This window comes from Pongo pygmaeus, chromosome 20, assembly GCF_028885625.2.
Source record: "Pongo pygmaeus isolate AG05252 chromosome 20, NHGRI_mPonPyg2-v2.0_pri, whole genome shotgun sequence".
Classification (NCBI taxonomy): domain Eukaryota; kingdom Metazoa; phylum Chordata; class Mammalia; order Primates; family Hominidae; genus Pongo; species Pongo pygmaeus.
The window spans coordinates 19,615,748-19,636,191 of record NC_072393.2 but is presented as its reverse complement, the minus strand read 5'-3'; the positions used below and the strand labels follow the sequence as shown (position 1 = coordinate 19,636,191).

Genomic DNA, 20,444 nt, shown 5'->3' with positions numbered 1-20,444 from the left:
TCTTCCCCCTCTCCTGCCTGGGTGTCGCTCCACCAGCCTCCGGGTCGTCGCGCCCCCTTCTCACCGCGCCACCCCCGGGCGTGCCTCCTTCCCTCCGTCTCACACAGCCCCTTTCCTGTCCGCAAAGACTGAGGAGCGGGGAGGGCGGGCCCTCTGACACCGGAACTGGAGTCGTGCGGCGTCCGGCTTCAGTAGGGAAGGCTTAGGCGGGCGTCCCAGCTTCCGGGCTTCCGGTGCCGTTTTCCGGTTCGCTCGGCCGCGGTCGCTATGGAGGAACCGGAGATGCAGCTCAAGGGGAAGAAAGGTGGTGCGGGCCACCGGGCGGGACAGAGGGGGCCGGGAACTTGTGGCGGGGCGGCCTGACAAAGGCCGGGCGTGGAGGGACCGTGCGAGGAGCAGTGATTGAACTGCCGTCCAACCCCAGCTCTACCGCTGACTAGTTTTGAAACCTGTAGAAAGGCTCCGTGTCTGCTTTAATTACCGGTGCCCCCAGGATTGTTTCAAGAATTCAGTAGCTGAGGCTGGGAGTGGTGGCTTTGTAATCCCAGCACTTCGGGAGGCCTAGGCGGGAGGATCGCTTGAGCCCGAGACCAGCCTGGGTGACATAGTGAGACCTCGTCTCTAAAAAAATACAAAAATTAGCCGGGCGTGGTGGCGCACGCCTGTGGTCCCAGCTACTTGGGCGGCTGAGGTGGGAGGATTGCTTGAGCCCGGGAGGTCAAGGCGAAACTGCAGTGGGCCACGATCGTGCCACTACACCCCAGCCAGGGTGACAAGTGAGACCCTGTCTAAAAAAAAAAAACCAAAAAAAACTCAATAACCTGATATTTGTAATGCATTGGAAGAATCCCTGGGGCGTAGTAATCGCTGTGCGTGTTGTTTCCTTTTTTTTTTTTTTTTTGAGACAAGGGATCACTCTGTCGCCCAGGCTGGGCTGCAGTGGCGCGATCATGGCTCACTGTAGCCTCGATCTCTCTGGCTCGGGCGATCCTCTTGCCTCAGCTTCTCCAGTAGCTGGGACTACAAGCGCACGCCACCACATCAGGCTAATTCTTTAATTTTTTTTTTTTTTTTTTTTTTTGACGGAGTCTTGCTCTGTCACCCAGGCTGGAGTGCCGTGGGGGGATCTCAGCTCACTGCAACCTCAGCCCCCTGAGTAGCTAGGATTACAGGCACACACCCCCATGCCCAGCTAATTTTTTTGTATTTTTAGTAGAGACGGGGTTTCCCCTTGTTGCTCAGGCTGGTCTCGAACTCCTGACCTCGAGTGATCCACCCACCTTGGCCTCCCAAAGTGCTGGGATTACAGGTGTGAACCACTGCACCCAGCTAATCCCCTATACTTTAAATCACCTCTAGATTACTCACATCTAGAGTACATAATACAAGCCTACACATCACTTCATTCACATGGATTCAAATAAATGCTTAGTGTAGGGCAAATTGAAGTTTTGCTTTTTGAAACTTTGTGGATTTTTTTTTTTTTCCTATTTTCCATCCACGGTTGGTTGAATCCACAGATTCAGGAACCATGGATAATGGAGGGCATGAGTATGAGGCATGAGCCACCGTGCCCTGTCTGTTATGCTCACTTTCTTCTTTTTTTTTTTTTTGTAATTTGAGACGGAGTTTCGCTCTTGTTGCCAAGGCTGGAGTGCAACGGCATGATCATGGCTCACGGCAACCTCCGCCTCCCGGGTTCAAGTGATTCTCCTGCCTCAGCCTCCCGAATAGCTGGGATTACAGGCATATACCACTATGCCTGGCTAATTTTGTATTTTCAGTAGAGACGGGGTTTCTCCATGTTGGTCAGGCTGGTGTCGAACTCCCGACCTCAGGTGATCCTCCCGCTTCGGCCTCCCAAAGTTCTGGGATTATAGGCGTGGGCCACCGCCCCTGGCCGTTATGCTCACATTCAAAGCGAGGAGGCTTATCTGGTAAGAGGTCACACAGTTTGGAGGTGGCAGGCTGGGCTCTGCCACTCAAGGCACAGTGGTGAGATGGAGAGACTTGTGTTAGCCTCCTTTGACTCCCAGACACACCTGGGTTCTCTCTCCTGAGCAGTCACCCTGGTGATGGCATTGGATTCATCTCTGTAGCAAACTTTGAGGTGGGTGCTGTTATTCTTTTATTGTGGATGAGGAAGCTGAGGCTCAGAGAAGCTCTGCTCTCCCAAGTCCAAGCTTTTAACTTTTCCTGTGAACGTGTAACCTAATCAATTGAAATTGGTATTAAGAGAAAGGAACAAAATGCCTGCCAAGGTCCTCAGTGAGGTGGAGGGGACATCTTTTAAGCTTGGTAGTCAGGGAGGGTCTTGCCCAGGAGGTGACATTTGAGCAGACCTGAGGGATGAAAGAGAGCCAGTGACGGAATGGTGTCTCCAGGTGGGAATAGCAGGTGCATAAGGCCTTGAGGTGACAAAGTGTTTAGAGCTCTGCTGTAATGAATAAAGGAGCAACTGATCACATACGGGCATTTAATTTTTTTTTTTTTGGGACAGAGTCTCATTCTGTTGCCCAGACTGGAGTGCAGTGGTATGATCATGGCTCACTGCAGCCTCCACCTGTCAGACCCAAGCAGTCCTCCCACCTCAGCCTCTTGAGTAGCTGGGACTACAGGTATAGATCACCATGACCAGCTTATTTTTGTACTTTTTTGTAGAGGTGGGGTTTCACCATGTCTCCCAGGCTGGTCTTGAACTCCTAGGCTGAATCCATCCGCCTGCCAAAGTGCTGGGATTACAGGCGTGAGCCACCGCACCCGGCTTTGGTCTCAAATTCTTGTCCTCAAGTGATCCTCCTACCTCGTCCTCTCGGGCAGTGAGAAAGTTCTGGGCAGTGCTGGGAGGTCTGAGGAAGAGGCAGGGGTGGAGGGCAAGGAAGGCAGGGAGGCCAAGAGCAGCCAGAACACGCAGGACCTCATGGCCGTGGCAAGAAAGGCGGATTTTTATTCTCTGGCAGGTGGGAGCTATGGAAGAGTTTAAAGCAAGGGTGGGAATAGATGATTTGTTCATTTGGAGTTCACCTCATCTGCTGCATGGAGGTTGAACTGTTGGCAGCAGGGGAAGCAGGGAGACCAGAGAGAAGGTGGGTCTGGCATCCAGGCAGGAGATGGCTGTGCCTCGCTGTGCCTGGACCGGTGCGGGCAGTGTGGTATAATAGAACAGGTGAGACTAGAACCATCAGGATCTGCCCAAGAATGGGACAGGAAAGGCGGGCCCTGCTGGCTGGCTGAGAATGCCATTGTTGAAGCAGACCCTGTAATGAGGATTTGTGTGCAATTAATTTATCAGGGCCAGGCGTGGTGGCTCACGCCTGTAATCCCAGCACTTTGGGAGGCCGAGGTGGGCAGATCACTTGAGGTCAGGAGTTTGAGACCAGCCTGGCCAACATGGTGAAACCCAGTCTCAACTAAAAATACAAAAATTAGCCAGGCGTGGTGGCGGGTGCCTGTAATCCCAGCTACTCGGGAGGCTGAGGCAGGAGAATTGCCTGAACCCGGGAGGTGGAGGTTGCAGTGAGCCGAGATTACACCACTGCACTCCAGCCTGGACAACAGAGGAAGACTCTGTCTCAAAAAAAAAAAAAAAAATTTCATCAGGAGACACCTGCAGAGGAGAAGGGGAAACAAGCCAGGGATGGCTGGTGAGGAGGCTGAGCGAGGGGCACCTCAGGTAAAATCTGCAGAGGGAGGCCTCAGCCTGGGCCTGCACAGGAGCCCAGGGGGATGTTAGGCTCTGGGTTGTTCCAGTGCCCAGCGAGGGACACAGGTTTTCATATCCCTCACTGGTGAGTGGCAGCTGAGGGCCCCCTGGGATGTGAACTTCCAGGCACTTTCGGGTCCTGTGGGCATGCTCTGAAGAGTCCCGGCTGTGGTCACGGGGGCAAAAAGAATGCCGGGAAGTGCAGTAGGCAGCGTCCACTACCAGTGGGTTTGGGAGGGAAAGATGAGAAGAGTTCACTGGGGGCCAGGCACAGTGGCTCATGCCTATAATCCCAGCACTTTGGAAGGCCGAGGCAGGAGGATCACTTGAGACCAAGAGTTCAGGACCAGCCTGGGCAACATAGCAAGACCTCGTCTCTACTTTAAAAAATGAGCCGGGCAAGGTGGCTCATGCCTGTAATCCCATCACTTTGGGAGCCCGAGGCAGGCAGATCACGAGGTCAGGAGATTGAGACCATCCTGGTAACACAGCGAAACCCCGTCTCTACTAAAAAATATAAGAAGTTAGCCGGGCATGGTGGCGGGTGCCTGTAGTCCCAGCTACGTGGGAGCCTGAGGCAGGAGAATGGAGTGAACCCAGGAGGCAGAGCTTGCAGTGAGCCAAGATTGCGCCACTGCACTTCAGCCTGGGTGACAGAGTGAGACTCTGTCTCAAAAATAAATAAATAAATAAATAAATAAATGAAAAAACTAGCCTGGCATGGTGGTTCGTACCTGTAGTTCTAGTTCCTCGGGAGGCTGAGGTGTGATGCTGGCTTGAGGCTGGGAGTTTTGAGGCTGCAGTGAGCTGTGATCGCACCACTGCACTCCAGCCTGGGCAACAGAGCCAGACCCTGTCTCTTAAAAAAAAAGTTCAATCAAGCTGGCCAGGCACGGTGGCTCACGCCTGTAATCCCAGCACTTTGGGACGCTGTGGCGAGTGGATCATGAGGTCAGGAGATCGAGACCATCCTGACCAACATGGTGAAACCCTGTCTTCACTAAAAATATAAAAATTAGCTGGGCGTGGTGGTGCATGCCTGTAATCCCAGTTACTCAGGAGGCTGAGGCAGGAGAATCACTTGAACCAGGGAGTTGGAGGTTGTGGTGAGCCGAGATTGCACCACTGTACTCCAGCCTGATGACAGAGCAAGACTCTGTCTCAAAAACAAAAAAAATGTTTACTCCTTATGAACTCATCACTCGTTATGTCCTCTCATTAATGTCCTCTTTTTTTTTTTTTTTGAGATGGAGTTTTGCTCTTGTTGCCCAGGCTGGAGTGCAATGGCATGACCTCAGCTCACTGTAACCTCCACCTCCCAGATTCATGTGATTCTCCTGCCTCAGCCTCCAGAATAGCTGGGACTACAGGTGCCCGCCATCATGCCCGGCTAATTTTTGCATTTTTAGTAGAGATGGGTTTTACCATGTTGGCCTGGCTGGTCTTGAACTCCTGACTTCAGGTGACCTGCCCACCTCAGCCTCCAAAGTGCTAGGATTACAGGTGTGAGCCACTGCACCCGGCCTCATTAATGTCCTCTTGAGTGAGCCCTGCTGTGACCACTTCCTCCAGCCTGTCATAGGCCAGGGGTGACCTAGCTGTTGAGGGACACACCAGATGCCCCCTTTGCTCTGGCTGGGCTCAACACTTGAGCAATGGGGAGGCTGACGCTTTGTCTCCCCACACCTGCCCCACCCCTACCACCTGTATCTAGTCACGGACAAGTTCACTGAGAGCGTCTACGTCCTGGCCAACGAGCCGTCCGTGGCCCTGTACCGCCTGCAGGAGCATGTGCGTCGCTCCCTCCCTGAGCTGGCCCAGCACAAGGTGAGCTGGGGCCTGCTGGGAGGAGCAGGGGCTGTCAGGGCAGGAGTCAAGGCTGGGACACCAGCAAGGAGGCATGTGGTGGCAGAGCCAGGTCAGAGGCGTGGTGGACAGATCTGGGGTAGATTTTGAAGGAGGTGGCAAGATGTGTGTATTAGTTCACTCTCAGGCTGCTATCAGGACATAGCCAAGACTGGGTAATTTATAAAGAGGTTTAATTGACTCACAGTTCAACAGGGCTGGGGAGGCCTCAGGAAACTTACAGTCGTGGCAGAAGGGGAAGCAAACATGTACTTCCTCACACGGCAGCAGCAAGGAGAAGTATGAGTGCCCAGTGAAGGGGGAGGCCCCTTATTAAAACCACAAGATCTCATGAGAACTCACCAGGAGAACAGGATGAGGGGAACCGCCTCTATGACTCAGTTGTCTCCATCTGGTCCCTCTCACAACACATGGGGATTATGGGAAATACAATTCAAGGTGAGATTTGGGTGGGGACACAGCCAAACTATACTACTCTGTTACAGTTATGACCTGCATGGCAAGGAGGCAGCTGGCTGAGGATCTAAGGGAAGGATGTGCCAGGCAGGGGGAACGGCCTGTGCAAAGGCCCTGAGGCATGGTGGCCAGGTGTTCACAGAAAGCCCAGACCTGTGAGGGAAGGGAGTTGCAGGAGGAAAGTTCTCTGCGTCCACCATGAGGACTCAGGGGAGCCCCAACCAAGAGAGCTGGGAGGAAGGCCCTCTAGGTGCGGGTGGCCTCCCTTGCCAAACATCTCCTGCGCCCCCTACAGGCAGACATGCAGCGTTGGGAGGAGCAGAGCCAGGGAGCCATCTACACTGTGGAGTACGCCTGCAGGTGAGCGCCACAGCCTCCCAGCTGCAGGGCCACCTTTTGCTGCTCTGGCCTCCTAGGCGTTCAGGGGCATCCCAGCCAACTGCCCAGTAAGTCCCACCCTGCCAGGCCTACCCGAGTGGGTGTATGGGGTCTGTACCACAATTCACCTGGCCAGGGCCCCAGGTGGGTCTCTTCCCTGTCCTGAGCCCCTCCCCAACTGCCACAGGAAAGAGGGATAAGGATTCTGGAAGATGCCTCTGGGGACCAGCATTTCTCTCCCACAGCCAGGACCACAGATGGGCCAGTGGGGTGGATGGCAGCCAGGGGGAAGCCCAAAGCACAGATACGGCTGTTTATTTTTAAAATTTTTTTGAGACAAAATCTTACTCTGTCACCCAGGCTGGAGTGCAGTGGCATGATCTCAGTTCACTGCAACGTCCGACTCTCAGGTCCAAGCAGTTCTCCCGCTTCAGCCTCCCGAGTAGCTGGGACTACAAGCGCCCGCCACCTTGCCCGGCTAATTTTTGTATTTTTAGCAGAGATGGGGTTTCGCCGTGTTGGCCAGGCTGGTCTCGAACTCCTGACCTCAAGTGATCTACCCGCCTCAGCCTCCCAAAGTGCTCAGATTACAGATGCGAGCCATCATGCCTGGCCGGTGTTTCTTTTTGTTACTGAACCCTTGCCTCCTGTGCTTTGGTTCCGTTCGTCATGACTGTATTCCCAAGCCTTATTCCGGTTGCCTCGGGTTGCCCAGTTGGCCTTGGAAGTTCCTCAACTTTGCACAGATATGCTGTTTGCCCCTGACATGGGCTGTGGGCCATTTTATTGGTGGGTGAATGATGCTCCCAGCAGTTCCCTTGGTGTGGTGTTGTTTGGTTGTGTGGGTGAAGGTGCCTAGACAAGAAATCCTGCTGCTGGGGCAGCATTCTGCCATTGGCAGCCTTGGCCCCCTTGGTGGGACAAGGGTTGACCAGACAGACGGTATCTTCCTTAGTTCAAGGAAAAGAAAAGAAATAGGAGTTTCTAGAGCTGGGCATGGTGGTACATGCCTGTAGTTCCAGCTACTCAGGAGGCTGAGGTGGGAGGATGCCTTGAAAGGAGTTCAGGGTCAGCCTGTGTGATATAGCCAGACCTCTCCTCTAAAGAAAAAAGAAATACTGCTGGGTGCGGGGGCTTACGCCTGTACTCCCAGCGCTTTGGGACTCCGAGGTGGGAGGATCGCTTCAGCCCAGGAGTTTGAGACCAGCCTGGGCAACCTGGTGAAACCCCGTTTCTACAAAAAATATAAAAACTAGCTGAGCCTGGTGGTACACACCTCTAGTCCCAGCTACTCGGGATGCTGAGGTGGGAGGATTGCTTAAGCCTGGGAGGTTGAGGCTGCAGTGAGTGGAGATTGCACCACTGCACTCCAGCCTGGGCAACAGAACAAGATCCTGTCTCAAAAAAACAAAAAACAGGCCGGGCGCAGTGGCTCACACCTATAATCCCAGCACTTTGGGAGGCCAAGGCAGGCAGATCACGAGCTCAGGAGATCGAGACCATCCTGGCTAACACGGTGAAACCGTGTCTTTACTAAAAATACAAAAAAATTAGCCAGGTGTGGTGGCGGGCGCCTGTAGTCCCAGCTACGCAGGAGGCTGAGGCAGGAGAATGGCATGAACCCGGGAGGCGGAGCTTGCAGTGAGCCGAGATCGCACCATTGCACTCCAGCCTGGGTGACAGAGCGAGACTCCATCTCAAAAAAAAAAAGAAAAAGAAAAAACAAAAACCAACAAAAAACCTATGCTTTCTTCTGCTTCCTCTAGCTGTGCCATCTAATCCAGGAACCTACGCCATGGGTGGCTAAGCACACTTCAATTTTAACTCGTTAAAATGAAACTGGGCGCAGTGACTCATGCCAGTAATCCCAGCACTTTGGGAGGCCGAGGTGGGCAGATCACTTGTGGCCAGGAGTTAAGACCAGCCTGGCCAACATGGTGAAACCCTATCTCTACTAAAAATACAAAAATTAGCCAGGTATGGTGGTGGGCACCTGTAATCCCAGCTACTTGGGAGGCTGAGGCAGGAGAATCGCTTGAACCTAGGAGACGGAGATAGCTGTGAGCCGAGATTGTGCTCAGTCTGGGCAACAAAGGGAGACTTTGTCTCAAAAAAATAAAAATTAAAAATTAAAAAAAAAATTAAAATTAAAAAATGAGGCTGAGCGCGTGGCTCACGCCTGTAATCCCAGCACTTTTGGAGGCCGAGGCAGGAGGATCACCTGAGGTCGGGAGTTTGAGACCAGCCTGACCAACATGTACTAAAAATACAAAAATTAGCCGGGTGTGGTGGTGCATGCCTGTAATCCCAGCTACTTGGGAGGCTGAGGCAGGAGAATCGCTTGAACCTGGGAGGCGGAGGTTGCAGTGAGTCGAAATCACACCATTGCACTCCAGCCTGAGCAACAAGAGCGAAACTCTGTCTCAAAAAAAAAAAAAAAGAAAGAAAAAAAAAAATATTCAGCTCCCAAGTCCCGCTAGCCGCATTCCAAGTGCCTCTCAGCCATGTCAATGGATAAAGAACATTTTCATCACCACAGAAGTTGCCCCAGATATCACTGGGCTAGGCGGGAGGCCAGCGAGCATTTGTCTATAGTGAAGTGTGTATTTCTTTTTTTTTTTTTTTTTGAGACGGAGTTTCGCTCTGTCGCCCAGGCTGGAGTGCAGTGGCGTGATCTCGGCTCACTGCAAGCTCCACCTTCCAGGTTCACGCCATTCACCTGCCTCAGCCCCCTGAGTAGCTGGGACTACAGGCGCTCGCCACCACGCCCGGCTAATTTTTTTTATTTTTAGTAGAGATGGGGTTTCACCGTGTTAGCCAAGATGGTCTCGATCTCCTGACCTCGTGATCCATCTGCCTCCACCTCCCAAAGTGCTGGGATTACAGGCGTGAGCCACCGTGCCCAGCCTGTGTATTTCTTTTTAATTTAATTTTATGTATTATTATTTTTTTAAGACAGGGTCTTGTTCTGTCACCCAGGCTGGAGTGCAGTGGCACAATCACAGCTCCCTATAGCCTTGACCTCCTGGGCTCAAATGCTCCTCCTACCCCAGGCTCCTAAGTAGCTGGGACCACAGGCAAGTGCCACCATGCCTGGCTAATTTTTACATTTTTTGTAGAGGTGGGACTTCACTATTGTTGCCCAGGCTGGTCTCAAACTCCCAGGCTCAAATAATTCTTGTCTTGGCTTCCCAAAGTGTTGGGATTACAGTTTGAGCCACCACATCCAACTAGATTTTTACTTTCTTTTCTTTTCTTCTCTTTTTTTTGAGACAGAGTCTTGCTCTGTTGCCCAGGCTGGAGTGCAGTGGCAGGATCTCGGCTCACTGCAAGCTCCGCCTCCCGGGTTCACACCATTCTCCTGCCTCAGCCTCCCGCGTAGCTGGGACTACAGGCGCCCGCCACCAAGCCCGGCTAATTTTTTTCTATTTTTAGTAGAGACAGAGGTTTCACCGTGTTAGCCAGGATGGTCTTGATCTCCCGACCTCGTGATCCACCCGCTTCAGCCTCCCAGAGTGCTGGGATTACAGGCGTGAGCCACTGCGCCCAGCCCAGATTTTTCTTTGTAAGAGATGGGGTCTTGCTCTGTTGCCCAGGCTGGTCTCAACCTCCTGGGCTCAAGCCATCTTCTTGCCTTGGCATCTTGAGTAGCTGGGATTACAGGTGTGAACCACAGTGCCCAGGTGTTTTTTCTTTGCTTTTTTTTTTTACACTCTTGTTATCAGCAGTAACTGCCGAGATATTTTTTATGACATCTTTATACACTGATCCCTCCTTCAAAACATTAGATGTTTCAGTGGCAGAGAAGTGAATGTGCTGTGTTGCACAGATGTCATCTAGTCATAGCAGGGAAATCTAAAATGTAAGCCCACTGTGAGTCCTTCGGGAAGCCTGCAGAATCACTGAGGTACCCACTGAGCTCTGGTGGTGACCTCAAGTGCTGGGGTGTGGGACAGTTACCTGCAGGTCCGGAGCGCTGACCAGGCCTGTCCTCCCGTTTCAGCGCCGTGAAGAACCTGGTGGACAGCAGCGTCTACTTCCGCAGCGTGGAGGGTCTGCTTAAACAGGCCATCAGCATCCGGGACCATATGAATGCCAGTGCCCAGGGCCACAGGTAGCTCCTGGGACCGCCCGCCCCCACTGCCACTCTCAGCTGCAAGGACCGTCTCTCAGCTGCGCTGGGAACCGCTGCTTCTCGCTTATTAGAAAACTGTCTCTTTTCTCTTGTCCTGGTGTCTGGTGACCTCCTCTTGTCCTGTGGTGTCTATAACCTGAGTTCAGTCACTTAATATCCAGGTCCTGAGCTCTGCTATGTGCCTGGCCCTGGGCTGGGCACTGGTGACATAGCAGTGACTTAAGACAGACAGGCTCACAAGGAGACATACGACAACCAGGTAAACATGGCAGACAAGAGCATGTCAGATGTGCTGTGAAGAACACCGCGGGGCCCCTCCTAGGAGGTAGCATGAGTGACATGCAGACGGAGATGATCCGGGGGCAGACGGAGTTCCACGCGGGGCAGTGGTGAGGGCAGACGCTCTGGGGCTGGGATCCCTGGGAGTGTTCAAGAAGCACCGAGAAGGCTTCTGTGGCTGGAGCGGGCCAGTTGGGGGAGATGGGGTCAGGGACATGGCAGGGGCCTCTCCCTGTCCCAGGACCCAGAGCCAAGGGAGGCTTTAAGCCCAGGACCAGGGGTCTGAAAACGAAAAGCACTCACAGTCCTTGAACATTGGAAAGAGAGTTTTTGAAGAGTAGCCCTTCTTTTTGTTTTTGTTGGCATTATAACTTAATAAACACGCTTATGAACACACACTCATGTCCCGGGAGCAGGAACGTCGCCTTGGGATGCGTCTGGCTCCCACAGATTGGGGTTCTGGCAGGCCTGTCCCCCACTGGGCAAAAGAAAGAAAGCATCTGTGTTGCTTAACTAAGACACGAGAATTGCAGAAACAAGACTTGAGTGTATGTGTAAGAATGGGAGTGTAGCAATCTTCCCTGAAACGGTAGCATGAAGGGTTTATCTGGGCTCTCTTGCATCTGAAGAGGAGCAGCATCTGGCTTCTCTGCCATGGGTTGGCGTTGGCAGTTGGAACTAGACTTCACTGAAAAGCCATAGCTCTTACTGTCAACTCAAGGTTTCCAAAAATGCTTTCATATGCCCTGTTTGTGCCTGCTGTTTCAAAAACGCAACACGCTCCTGAAAGACATTAGTAGCAGCTTGAGTTGCTGCTGACACCTCTCTTTGTAAGCCCTGTGGGTTTGAAGTGCCCAGTCCTGTGTGAGTGAGTTGCAGATGTGGCCTCTGGAGTGCCTCGTCCCACTTTTAAAAACATACATATATATATCTTTTAATAGAGACAGGGTCATGATACATTCCCTTGGCTGGTCTCAAACTCCTGGGCTCAAGCAATCCTCTCGCCTCAGCCTCCCAAAGTGCTGGGATTACAGGCGTCAGGCGTGACCCACCAGGCCCGGCCATTTGTCCCTTTTTTTTTTTTTCCAAGACAGAGCCTCACTCTGTCACCCAGGCTGGAGTGCACTGGTGTGATCTTAGCTCACTCCAGCCTCCGTCTCTGGGTTCCAAGTGATTCTCGTGCCTCAGCCTCCCGAGTAGCTGGGATTACAGGCGCCTGCCACCACACCTGGCTAATTTTTGTATTTTTAGTAGAGACGGGGTTTCGCCATGTTGGCCAGGCTGGTTTTGAACTCCTGACCTCAGGTGATCCACCTGCCTCAGCCTCCCAAAGTGCTGGGATTATAGGCGTGAGCCACCGTGCCTGGCCCACTTGTCCCAATATTAAGGAGGATGCCCCAGAAGCTCAAACCAGAGGTCTTTGAGACCAGAGTGTCACCCAAACATGCACTCCAGCCAGCTGAGCAAGCCTTGTGGCCTCTGACCTTGGCCTCATGGATGCTGCACATGTTTTGTTGCAGCCCGGAGGAACCACCCCCGCCCTCCTCAGCCTGATCCTGGAAGAGACTCAGGGCCCCCCAGCCTCCGCCAACCCAGGTCAGTGTCGAGGGTAGCCACGAGCCTCTCTCTCTGCTCTGAACTAACCAACTCGCCTGCTTGGCAGCCAGGCAGGCACCTGCTTGTCTAACCACTTGGGGTTTCTCACTGGGCTTGTGGGATGATTTCGGAGGTGGCAGGTGGAGGGGTGTCTGCAGGTCCAGAATGTTCCACCCTGCTGCTCAGGGACTACGTCAGCCCATCTCTCCCACTCTCTCTCCACCACCTTCCTCTTTTCCAGGCCATAGGCCCTATGCCAGTGCCAGAGATTTCCACCCCCCAAGACAGAGAAGGGAGCCCACATTTCCTCTGTCCTACCACATGCCAGCAGCCTGCTTTACCTGTGCACAGTCTCTCAGGCAGAGCCCAGCATGGGCAATTACCCACCTATCTCTGGGACCTCCCCATCCATCTACTGCCTACCTGCTGTATGACCGAGCAAATTCACTACCCTCTCTGGTCTCTGCATTTACTTTCTGTAAAGGTGGCTCTTCAGGTGACCGAGAGGATGCAGGGCACAGTGACGGATGTGCTTTGGAGCAGTCGGCTATTGCTGCATAACACAGCATCCCAAAACTTGGTGGTTTACAGCCCCAGTAATCAGCCTACTCATGATTCTGCACTTTGGGCTGGGCTCAGCTGGGTGGTTCTGCTGCTCTCCCTGGGCTTCACCCATGTGATGCTCATGGGAGGTCAGCTGCAGCTGCATAGTCAGGGGGGCCCTTGGCCAGGACTCTTGGCAGCAGGGGTCAGGTTCTCCTCGTGGCCTCTCCAGCAGGCCAGCCCGGGTTTCTCCTGGTGGCTGGAAGCCAGGAGAGCAGCTCCCATGCAGAGTGCCGGTTTCACATTTGTGGGTGGCCCATCCGTTGAGGCCAGTCACGTGGCCAGGCCCAGGACCAGATGGGAGAGGACCACACAAGTGCAGCATGAGCTGTGGGAGGTGTGGCTGACCACGCTTAGAGAATGTGGTGCCAGGAAAGATCTGATGTGTCACCATTCTATATCCGTGATGGGCAGACGCAGGCAGGTCAAAGGGGCCCTGGGGACTTACCGAGCCCCTGTCTATTGGCCAGGCACTGTGATTGTCCTCGGTGCCACGGAAGCCCTCTCAGAGGTCGAGGGGAGGCAGGTGGAGACAGAGCCTCTGTAGGCCTTTCAAGCTGTAGCCCCAGAGCCCAGAGGCAGCCGAATTCATGTGTCCAGTCAGAGAGCACTTAGTGGGCACTGCAGTCAATCAGTGAGCGCTTATTGGACACTACAGGCAGCAAGCATTTACTGAGTACCTCTGGCAGTTGATGCACACTTCCTGAGCACCTGTTCATAGCAGGCTTAGCTCTGGATGTGGGATGGTGAGGAATCCCACAGGCTGAGGGGTGGCCTGGGAGCTTTCTGGGGGGCCTGAAGCAGGAGGGGCTGCCTGAGTGGGTCAGCAGCCCAGCCCAGTGCCCTACGCAGCCCTGCCCACACCCCCAACCCAGCCTCTGTCTCCCCAGTCCCATCCCCCAAACCCTGGTCCCTCCTACTTGTGCCTCGAGGACACTGCCCCGCTGCCCTCCTCACTCCCCAGCGTCTGCTGTCCCCTCTGCTTCTGCTCCCCGGCAGGATTGCTCTGTGTCTCATCCACGTTTGTCCCTGCGGAGTCCCTCGCCTCTCCCAGGAACCGCCAGCCTCATGCCACATCTCAGAGCCTTTTTTTTCTCTCTCTCTTTTTTTTTGAGATGGAGTCTTGCTCTATCACCCAGGCTGGAGTGCAGTGGCGCGATCTCGGCTCACTGTAACCTCTGCCTGTTAGGTTCAAGCGATTATCCCGCTTCAGCCTCCCGAGTAGGTGGGACTACAGGTGCCTGCCACCTCGCCCGGCTAATTTTTGTATTTTTAATAGAGATGGAATTTCAGCATGTTGGTCAGGCAGGTCTCGAACTCCCGACCTCAGGTGATCTGCCCGCCTCGGCCTCCCAAAGTCCTGGGATTACAGGCATGAGCCACTGCGCCCAGCCTCAGAGCCTTTCATTCCCACTTTTCCCCCAAAACTGCGCCTCTTGGGGTCATAAGTGACCTTCACAGGGTCAAGTTATCCCCCTCTCCTGTCCCAGGACCTTAAGCACTGCCCTGTTTTACAGAAGAGAAAACCGAGGCCCCGAGAGGCAGCCAAGCTCAGGGTCATCGCCCACGCCCAGAAATGCCAGGATTCCCACCCGGACCTCTGACCACCAAGCTCCACCTTAGCCTGGCCCAGGTTCATCCCTCAGGTGCTGCCTAATGCCTTGGGTCTGCCTCTCAGACCACCCTGACCCTTGCCCCAGCTCCCCAGCCTGACTGAAGCTGGGCGAGGCAGAGACTGAAGACCGAATGAGTGCGGCCAGCATTCCTCCTGCAGCTGCCCGGAGCCTCTAGGCCCAGCCATCGATGTTCCCAGAAGTGGCTTTGCTGTTCCTGGACTCTTACTGGCCCCTCATCGACCCTTGGACCAATAACTGCCATCAAAATAATCCTGATTATGCACCTATCAAGTCCCTGGCCCTGGGCTAAAGTCTTCACAGGGGTCGTCTCATTTCATCCTCAGACAGCCCCAAAAGGCAGGTCTCACCCCCAAATATGTATGGACAAAAAGAGGCTCTGCCGGGCGTGATGGCAGGCACCTGTAATCCCAGCTACTCAGGAGGTTGAAGCATGAGAATCGCTTGAACCCAGGAGGCAGAGGTTCCAGTGAGCCAAGATGGCGCCACTGCACTCTAGCCTGGGCGACAGAGTGAGACCTCGCACCTGCCGCCCCCCACCAAAAAAAAAGGGCACAGTCAGAGAAGAGCAGAGCCCGGCCTGGTTTGGTCCCAGCCCTGCCTGCCTCTGATGTGCTGTGTGACATAGGCCTGGTGCTGGCCCTCTCTGGGTCTCCCTTTCCTTTCTTTCTTCCTTTCTTTCCTTTCTTCCTTTCTTTCTTTTTCTTTCTTTTCTCTTTCTTTCTCTCTTTCTTTCCTTTCCCCTTCCTTCCTTCCTTCCTTCCTCCCTTCCTCCCTCCCTCCCTCCCCCTCCCTCCCTCCCCCCCTCCCTCTCTCTGTCTTTCTTTCTTTCTTTCTTTCCTTTCAACAGGATCTGGCTGTCATCCAGGCTGGAATGCAGTGGCACGATCTCGGCTCACTGCAGCCTCTGCCTCCTGGGCTCAAGTGATCCTCCTGTCTCAGCCTCCCAAGTAGCTGGGACTACAGGTGCACACCACTACCCCCAGCTAATTTTTTGTATTTTTTGTAGAGACGGGGTTTCACCATGTTGGCTAGGCTGGTCTCAAACTCCTGAGCTCGTGATCCTCCCGCCTCAGCCTCCCAAAGTGCTGGGATTATAGGTGTGAGCCACCATACCCAGCCTTGGTTCTCCTTTTCTTCATCTGGATAAGGAAGGCTGGACTGCATCTTCTCTACAGGCTGAGCTGGACACTCGCAGATCTGCCCTCCCAACCTGCATTCTGCCTCAAGCAGCAACGCCCACCCCAAGCTCAGGCCACATGGAGAAGCCACCCCTAGTTCCAGTGGTGGATGTGGCACCTCGGCCTGGCCAATCAGAGCTCCCTTGTCCTAGGTTCCTAGTGATTGGGTCAAGATGGACACGTGACCCAATGAGCGGCCTTTCCTGGGAGTTCTACCGGGAGCATCAGGAAGGTTGAGCTGGGTGGATGGGAACGGGGCTGGGGTGAGGGGTTCCAGGGGAAACCTGAGAACATTGCGTGGGGCCCTGGATCTAACTGTACCTGACGCTAGCCAATTTCATTTCTTCAGTTTCATGGACCCCTAAATTATGATTTTTGCCAAAATGGCTTTGAGTCCGTTTCTGCTGCTGTTTGCAGAAGGGCCTGCACTGACCGCTGTGAATGCCAAGCCTGGGTGACCAGGCCTCCACAAGTTACGCATCTCCAAGGCCAGCTGTATGCCAATGCAGTTACCCCAGAATCCCTTGTTCCAGTACAATGTATTAGGGAGGTCAGATAGAGTTGTTTGGGGTTGAGGCAGGTTCCAGTCCCATTGCTCTGGGAGGGTCCCTCAGCTTGGCACTGTGGGGTGGTTGATGGATGGGAAGAGCAGGGGTGCCCCGAGGGGAGACAGAGGGCATCCTGCTGAGACATCGGGCCTGTCAAGGCGTCTGAAGGCCTGGAAAGGGGTTCAGCCCTACCTCTTCTCCTCCTAGGGCACACTGGGGGGCCTCTGTGCCATTATCCCGCCTCTCCACTGTCCTACTCAGCTTAGGAGTGGGGAGGGGCCTAAAGCCACCCCATTTAGGGCACTGATTGGTGTGTGGCCTCCAGAGTCCTTCTCCCTTCTTACCTGCTCTGAAGGCACCTCTCAATGTCCATCTGTCCTCCGTGCGACCATTTATCCAGCAAACACTGGTGTTTGTGAGCCAGACAGGCCAGCCCTGTCTTGCTCAGACCTTTAGGAGAAACTGGCAGCAGAATGGGATTATCACCTGCCTCCCAGGACCTGCCTAGGCTGCCTGGGGCGCTAGGAGCTGGGGGTGAGGGAGGCAGGTGTGGGGGGCCCCACCAGACCCTTCTAGGGCTCTGAGTCAGTCATAGCCCCTGGATGCAAACTCAGTCAGCAACTAACAGTCATCTCTTTTTTTTTTTTTTGAGATGGAGCCTCACTGTCGCCCAGGCTGGAGTGCAGTGGCACGATCTCGGCTCACAATAACCTCTGTCGCCCGTGTTCAAGCCATTCTCCTACCTCAGCCTCCAGAGTAGCTGGGATTATAGGCATCTGCCACTGTGCCTGGCTAATTTTTGTAGTTTTAGTAGAGACGGGGTTTCACCATCTTGGCCAGACTGGTCTTGCACTCCTGACCTCGTTCTCCCAAAGTGCTGGGATTACAGGTGTGAGCCACCACGCCCAGCCCAGTCATCTCTTAAAAGGAGTCTAGGCCGGGTGCGGTGGCTCACGCTTATAATCCCAGCACTTTGGGAAGTCAAGACTGGAGGAACCCCTGAGTCCAGGAGTTGGAGACCAGCCTGGGCAACATGGAGAGACCCTGTCTCTATAAAAAAACAAAATAGCTGAGCATGGTCGCTCACGCCTGTAATCCCAGCACTTTAGGAGGCTGAGGTGGGCAGATCACATGAGGTCAGGGGCTCAAGACCAGCCTGACCAATATGGTGAAACCCTGTCTCTACCAAAAATATAAAAAATTAGCCGGGTGTGGTGGTGCGCCCCTCTAATCCCAGCTACTTGGGAAGCTGAGGCAGGAAAATTGCTTGAACCCGGGAGGCGGAGGTTGCAGTGAGCCGAGGTGGAGCCACTACACTCCAGCCTGGGTGACAGAGTGAGACTCTGTCTCAAAAAATAATAAATAAATAAATAGATAAGAGGGGTCTGATCAAGACTCTGGGTTGTCAGACACCTCGTCACCCCGAGTCCAAGGGCTTGTGGGGGCGCTGGTTAATTTGCATCTCATTTGAATGTTCGATAGCCCTTTTTGCCTGGAGGGCGCCCCGCCCCCTCTAGCCGCCAGGGGGCGCAAGAGGCAAAGCGTTGGCGGGAAGTTCAGCCTCCAAGCGGTCATTGTCTGCAGTCCTGGCTGGCCTTGGTGGGTACACTGTGACCCTCCACCCTTTTTCACCCTATATGCCCTCGCTCCCATTTTTCAGAGAGCAAACTGAGGTTCTGAGAGGCCAGAGGGCTCTGAGAACAAGAGCTCGCGGCCTCCCTTGTCAAGGTGGAGAGCAGGGGCACTCCTAGAGCTCACTCAGTAGCATTTACTGGCCAGGCGTGGGGGCTCACACCTGTAATCTCAGCGCTTTGGGAGGCCGAGGTGGGCGGATCACTTGACGTCAGGAGTTGGAGACCAGCCTGGCCAACATGGTGAAACCTCGTCTCTACTGAAAATACAAAAATTAGCTGGGTGTGATGCATGCCTGTAATCCCGGCTACTCTGGAGGCTGAGGCAGGAGAATTGCTTGAGCCCGGGAGGTGGAGGTTGCAGTGAGCCGAGATCATGCCACTGCACTCCAGCATGGGCGACAGAGGTAGACTCCATTTCAAAAAACACCCAGCTGAGCACAGTGGGTCACGCCTGTAATCCCAGCACTTTGGGAGCCTGAGGCGGTTGGATTACGAGGTCAGGAGATCGAGACCGTCGTGGCTAACATGGTGAAACCCCATCTCTACTAAAAATACAAAAATTAGCTGGCTGTGGTGGTGAGCGCCTGTAATCCTAGCTACTCGGGAGGCTGAGGCAGGAGAATGGCTTGAACCCGGGAGGTGGAGATTGCAGTGAGCCGAGATTGCACCACTGCCCTCCAGCCTGGTGACAGAGCAAGACTCCGTCTCAAAAAAAAAAAAAAAAAAAAAAAAATTTACTCCCGGCAGAACTCCAGAGATAGGTAGGCAGCTAGAAGAGAGACAGTGAGCTCTCTGTGCTATGGGGCATCCAAACAGGAGCGTAGCGCTCACGAGGCTGGAGATGACCCAGAAAGGATCCCAACCCTGATCTGCAGATGAGGTAAAAGGAGACCCATAGAGGGCAGCGACCTGCCCCCTGCTCCGTCCACAGTGGTCAGGACAAGAATCAGACTTCCGCTGGGTTTTTATCCTTAGCCCTTGTCTGAGTCCCGGTTTTTATTTCAGACCTGCTCTGGGTTCCTGGAGAGTCCTGCACACTCAGGCCCCTGGAAAGCCTTTTTTTTTTTTTCCCTATAGTATCCCTGAATAAGGCTTCTGGGTGCCCCAGGCTTATCCCCCACTCCCTTTCACTGCTCAGACCTTCTCTGAGATTCTCCAGTTCTTCAAGAAACCCGTGGAGGCTATGCGCAATGGCTCACACCTGTAATCCCAGCGCTTTTGGAGGCCAAGGCAGGAGGATCGCTTAAGCCCAGGAGTTCGAGACCAGCCTGGGCAACAAGTGAGACACTCAGTGCACCTCAAAAAAAATTTTAAAAATTAGCCAGGTGTGGTAGTGCATTCCTATAGTCCCAGCTACTTGGGAGATGGAAGCGAGAAGATCACTTGAGCCCAGGAATTCAAGGCTACAGTGAGCCACGATTGCACCACTGCACTCCAGCCTGGGCAACAGAGCAACTCTGTCTCTAAAAAACGAAAAGAAAGAAACCTGTGGAGACACCCATTTGGTGCCACCATGCACTGGGCCTGGGCCCAAGGAACCCCCAGGCTAGGGGACACAGAACCAGCCACATACTCTACCCCGCCCCCTGGATCAGTGCTAAGCTGGAAGGAAGGATGGGGAGGTGGAAGGATCCTAAGTAGTTAGAGGATAGGAAGGCTTTTGGAGGAGGGAACATTGTAGGTGGGCCTTGAGGGCTCCTATTATCCCCACTTCTTCTTTTTTTTTTTTTTTTTTCTTTTTTGAGACGGAGTCTTGCTCTGTCACCCAGGCTGGAGTACAGTGGAGCGATCTTGGCTCACTGCAACCTCCACCTCCCAGATTCAAGCAATTTTCCTGCCTCAGCCTCCTGAGTAGCTGGGATTACAGGCGTGTGCCACCATGCCTGGATTTTTTTTTTTTTTTTTTTTTTTTTTTTTGAGACGGAGTCTCGCTCTGTCGCCCAGGTTGGAGTGCAGTGGCACGATCTTGGCTCACTGCAAGCTCCGCCTCCCAGGTTCACGCCATTCTCCTGCCTCAGCCTCCCGAGTAGCTGGGACTACAGGCGCCTGCCACCACGCCTGGCTAATTTTTTGTATTTTCAGTAGAGATGGGGTTTCACCGTGTTAGTCAGGATGGTCTCCATCTCCTGACCTCAGGATCCACCCGCCTTGGCCTCCCAAAGTGCTGGGATTACAGGCGTGAGCCACCACGCCCAGCCTATCCACACTTCTAACATAAGCAAAGAGGCCCCAAGGGGTGCAGTGACCATCCTGAGGTTACACAGTGAGTGGGTGGCACAGCTGGGATGGGGACTCAGGATTCTTTAACCTCGGGGCCCTCCCTACCCACTGGGTCACACATCCTTGCCATGGAAGGTCCTTCAAAGCCTTCCCCTGGGAGAGGGGAGAAGTTCTGGAGGAGGGAGACAGAGCAGGGGCAGCTTCTCCACCT

General features: G+C 53.9%; 1 protein-coding gene across 3 annotated transcripts; it reads left to right on the top strand.

The window, feature by feature from the left end:
• The first annotated feature begins 182 nt into the window (after positions 1–182).
• Positions 183–16,217, top strand: BORCS8 (BLOC-1 related complex subunit 8). Of its 3 annotated transcripts, none has more exons than XM_054465055.2 (6): positions 183–304; positions 5,418–5,530; positions 6,321–6,385; positions 10,407–10,517; positions 12,338–12,413; positions 15,660–16,217. In XM_054465055.2, the coding sequence occupies exons 1-5, from the start codon at positions 268–270 to the stop codon at positions 12,369–12,371; spliced, it is 360 nt and encodes a 119-aa protein (XP_054321030.1). In that variant the 5' UTR covers positions 183–267; the 3' UTR covers positions 12,372–12,413; positions 15,660–16,217. The 3 variants fall into 3 exon arrangements, with proteins under 3 accessions (XP_054321030.1, XP_054321029.1, XP_054321031.1); XM_054465054.2 differs by having other exon boundaries at positions 14,534–16,217; XM_054465056.2 differs by lacking the exon at positions 15,660–16,217 and adding an exon at positions 12,655–14,526.
• Positions 16,218–20,444: the final 4,227 nt, after the last annotated feature.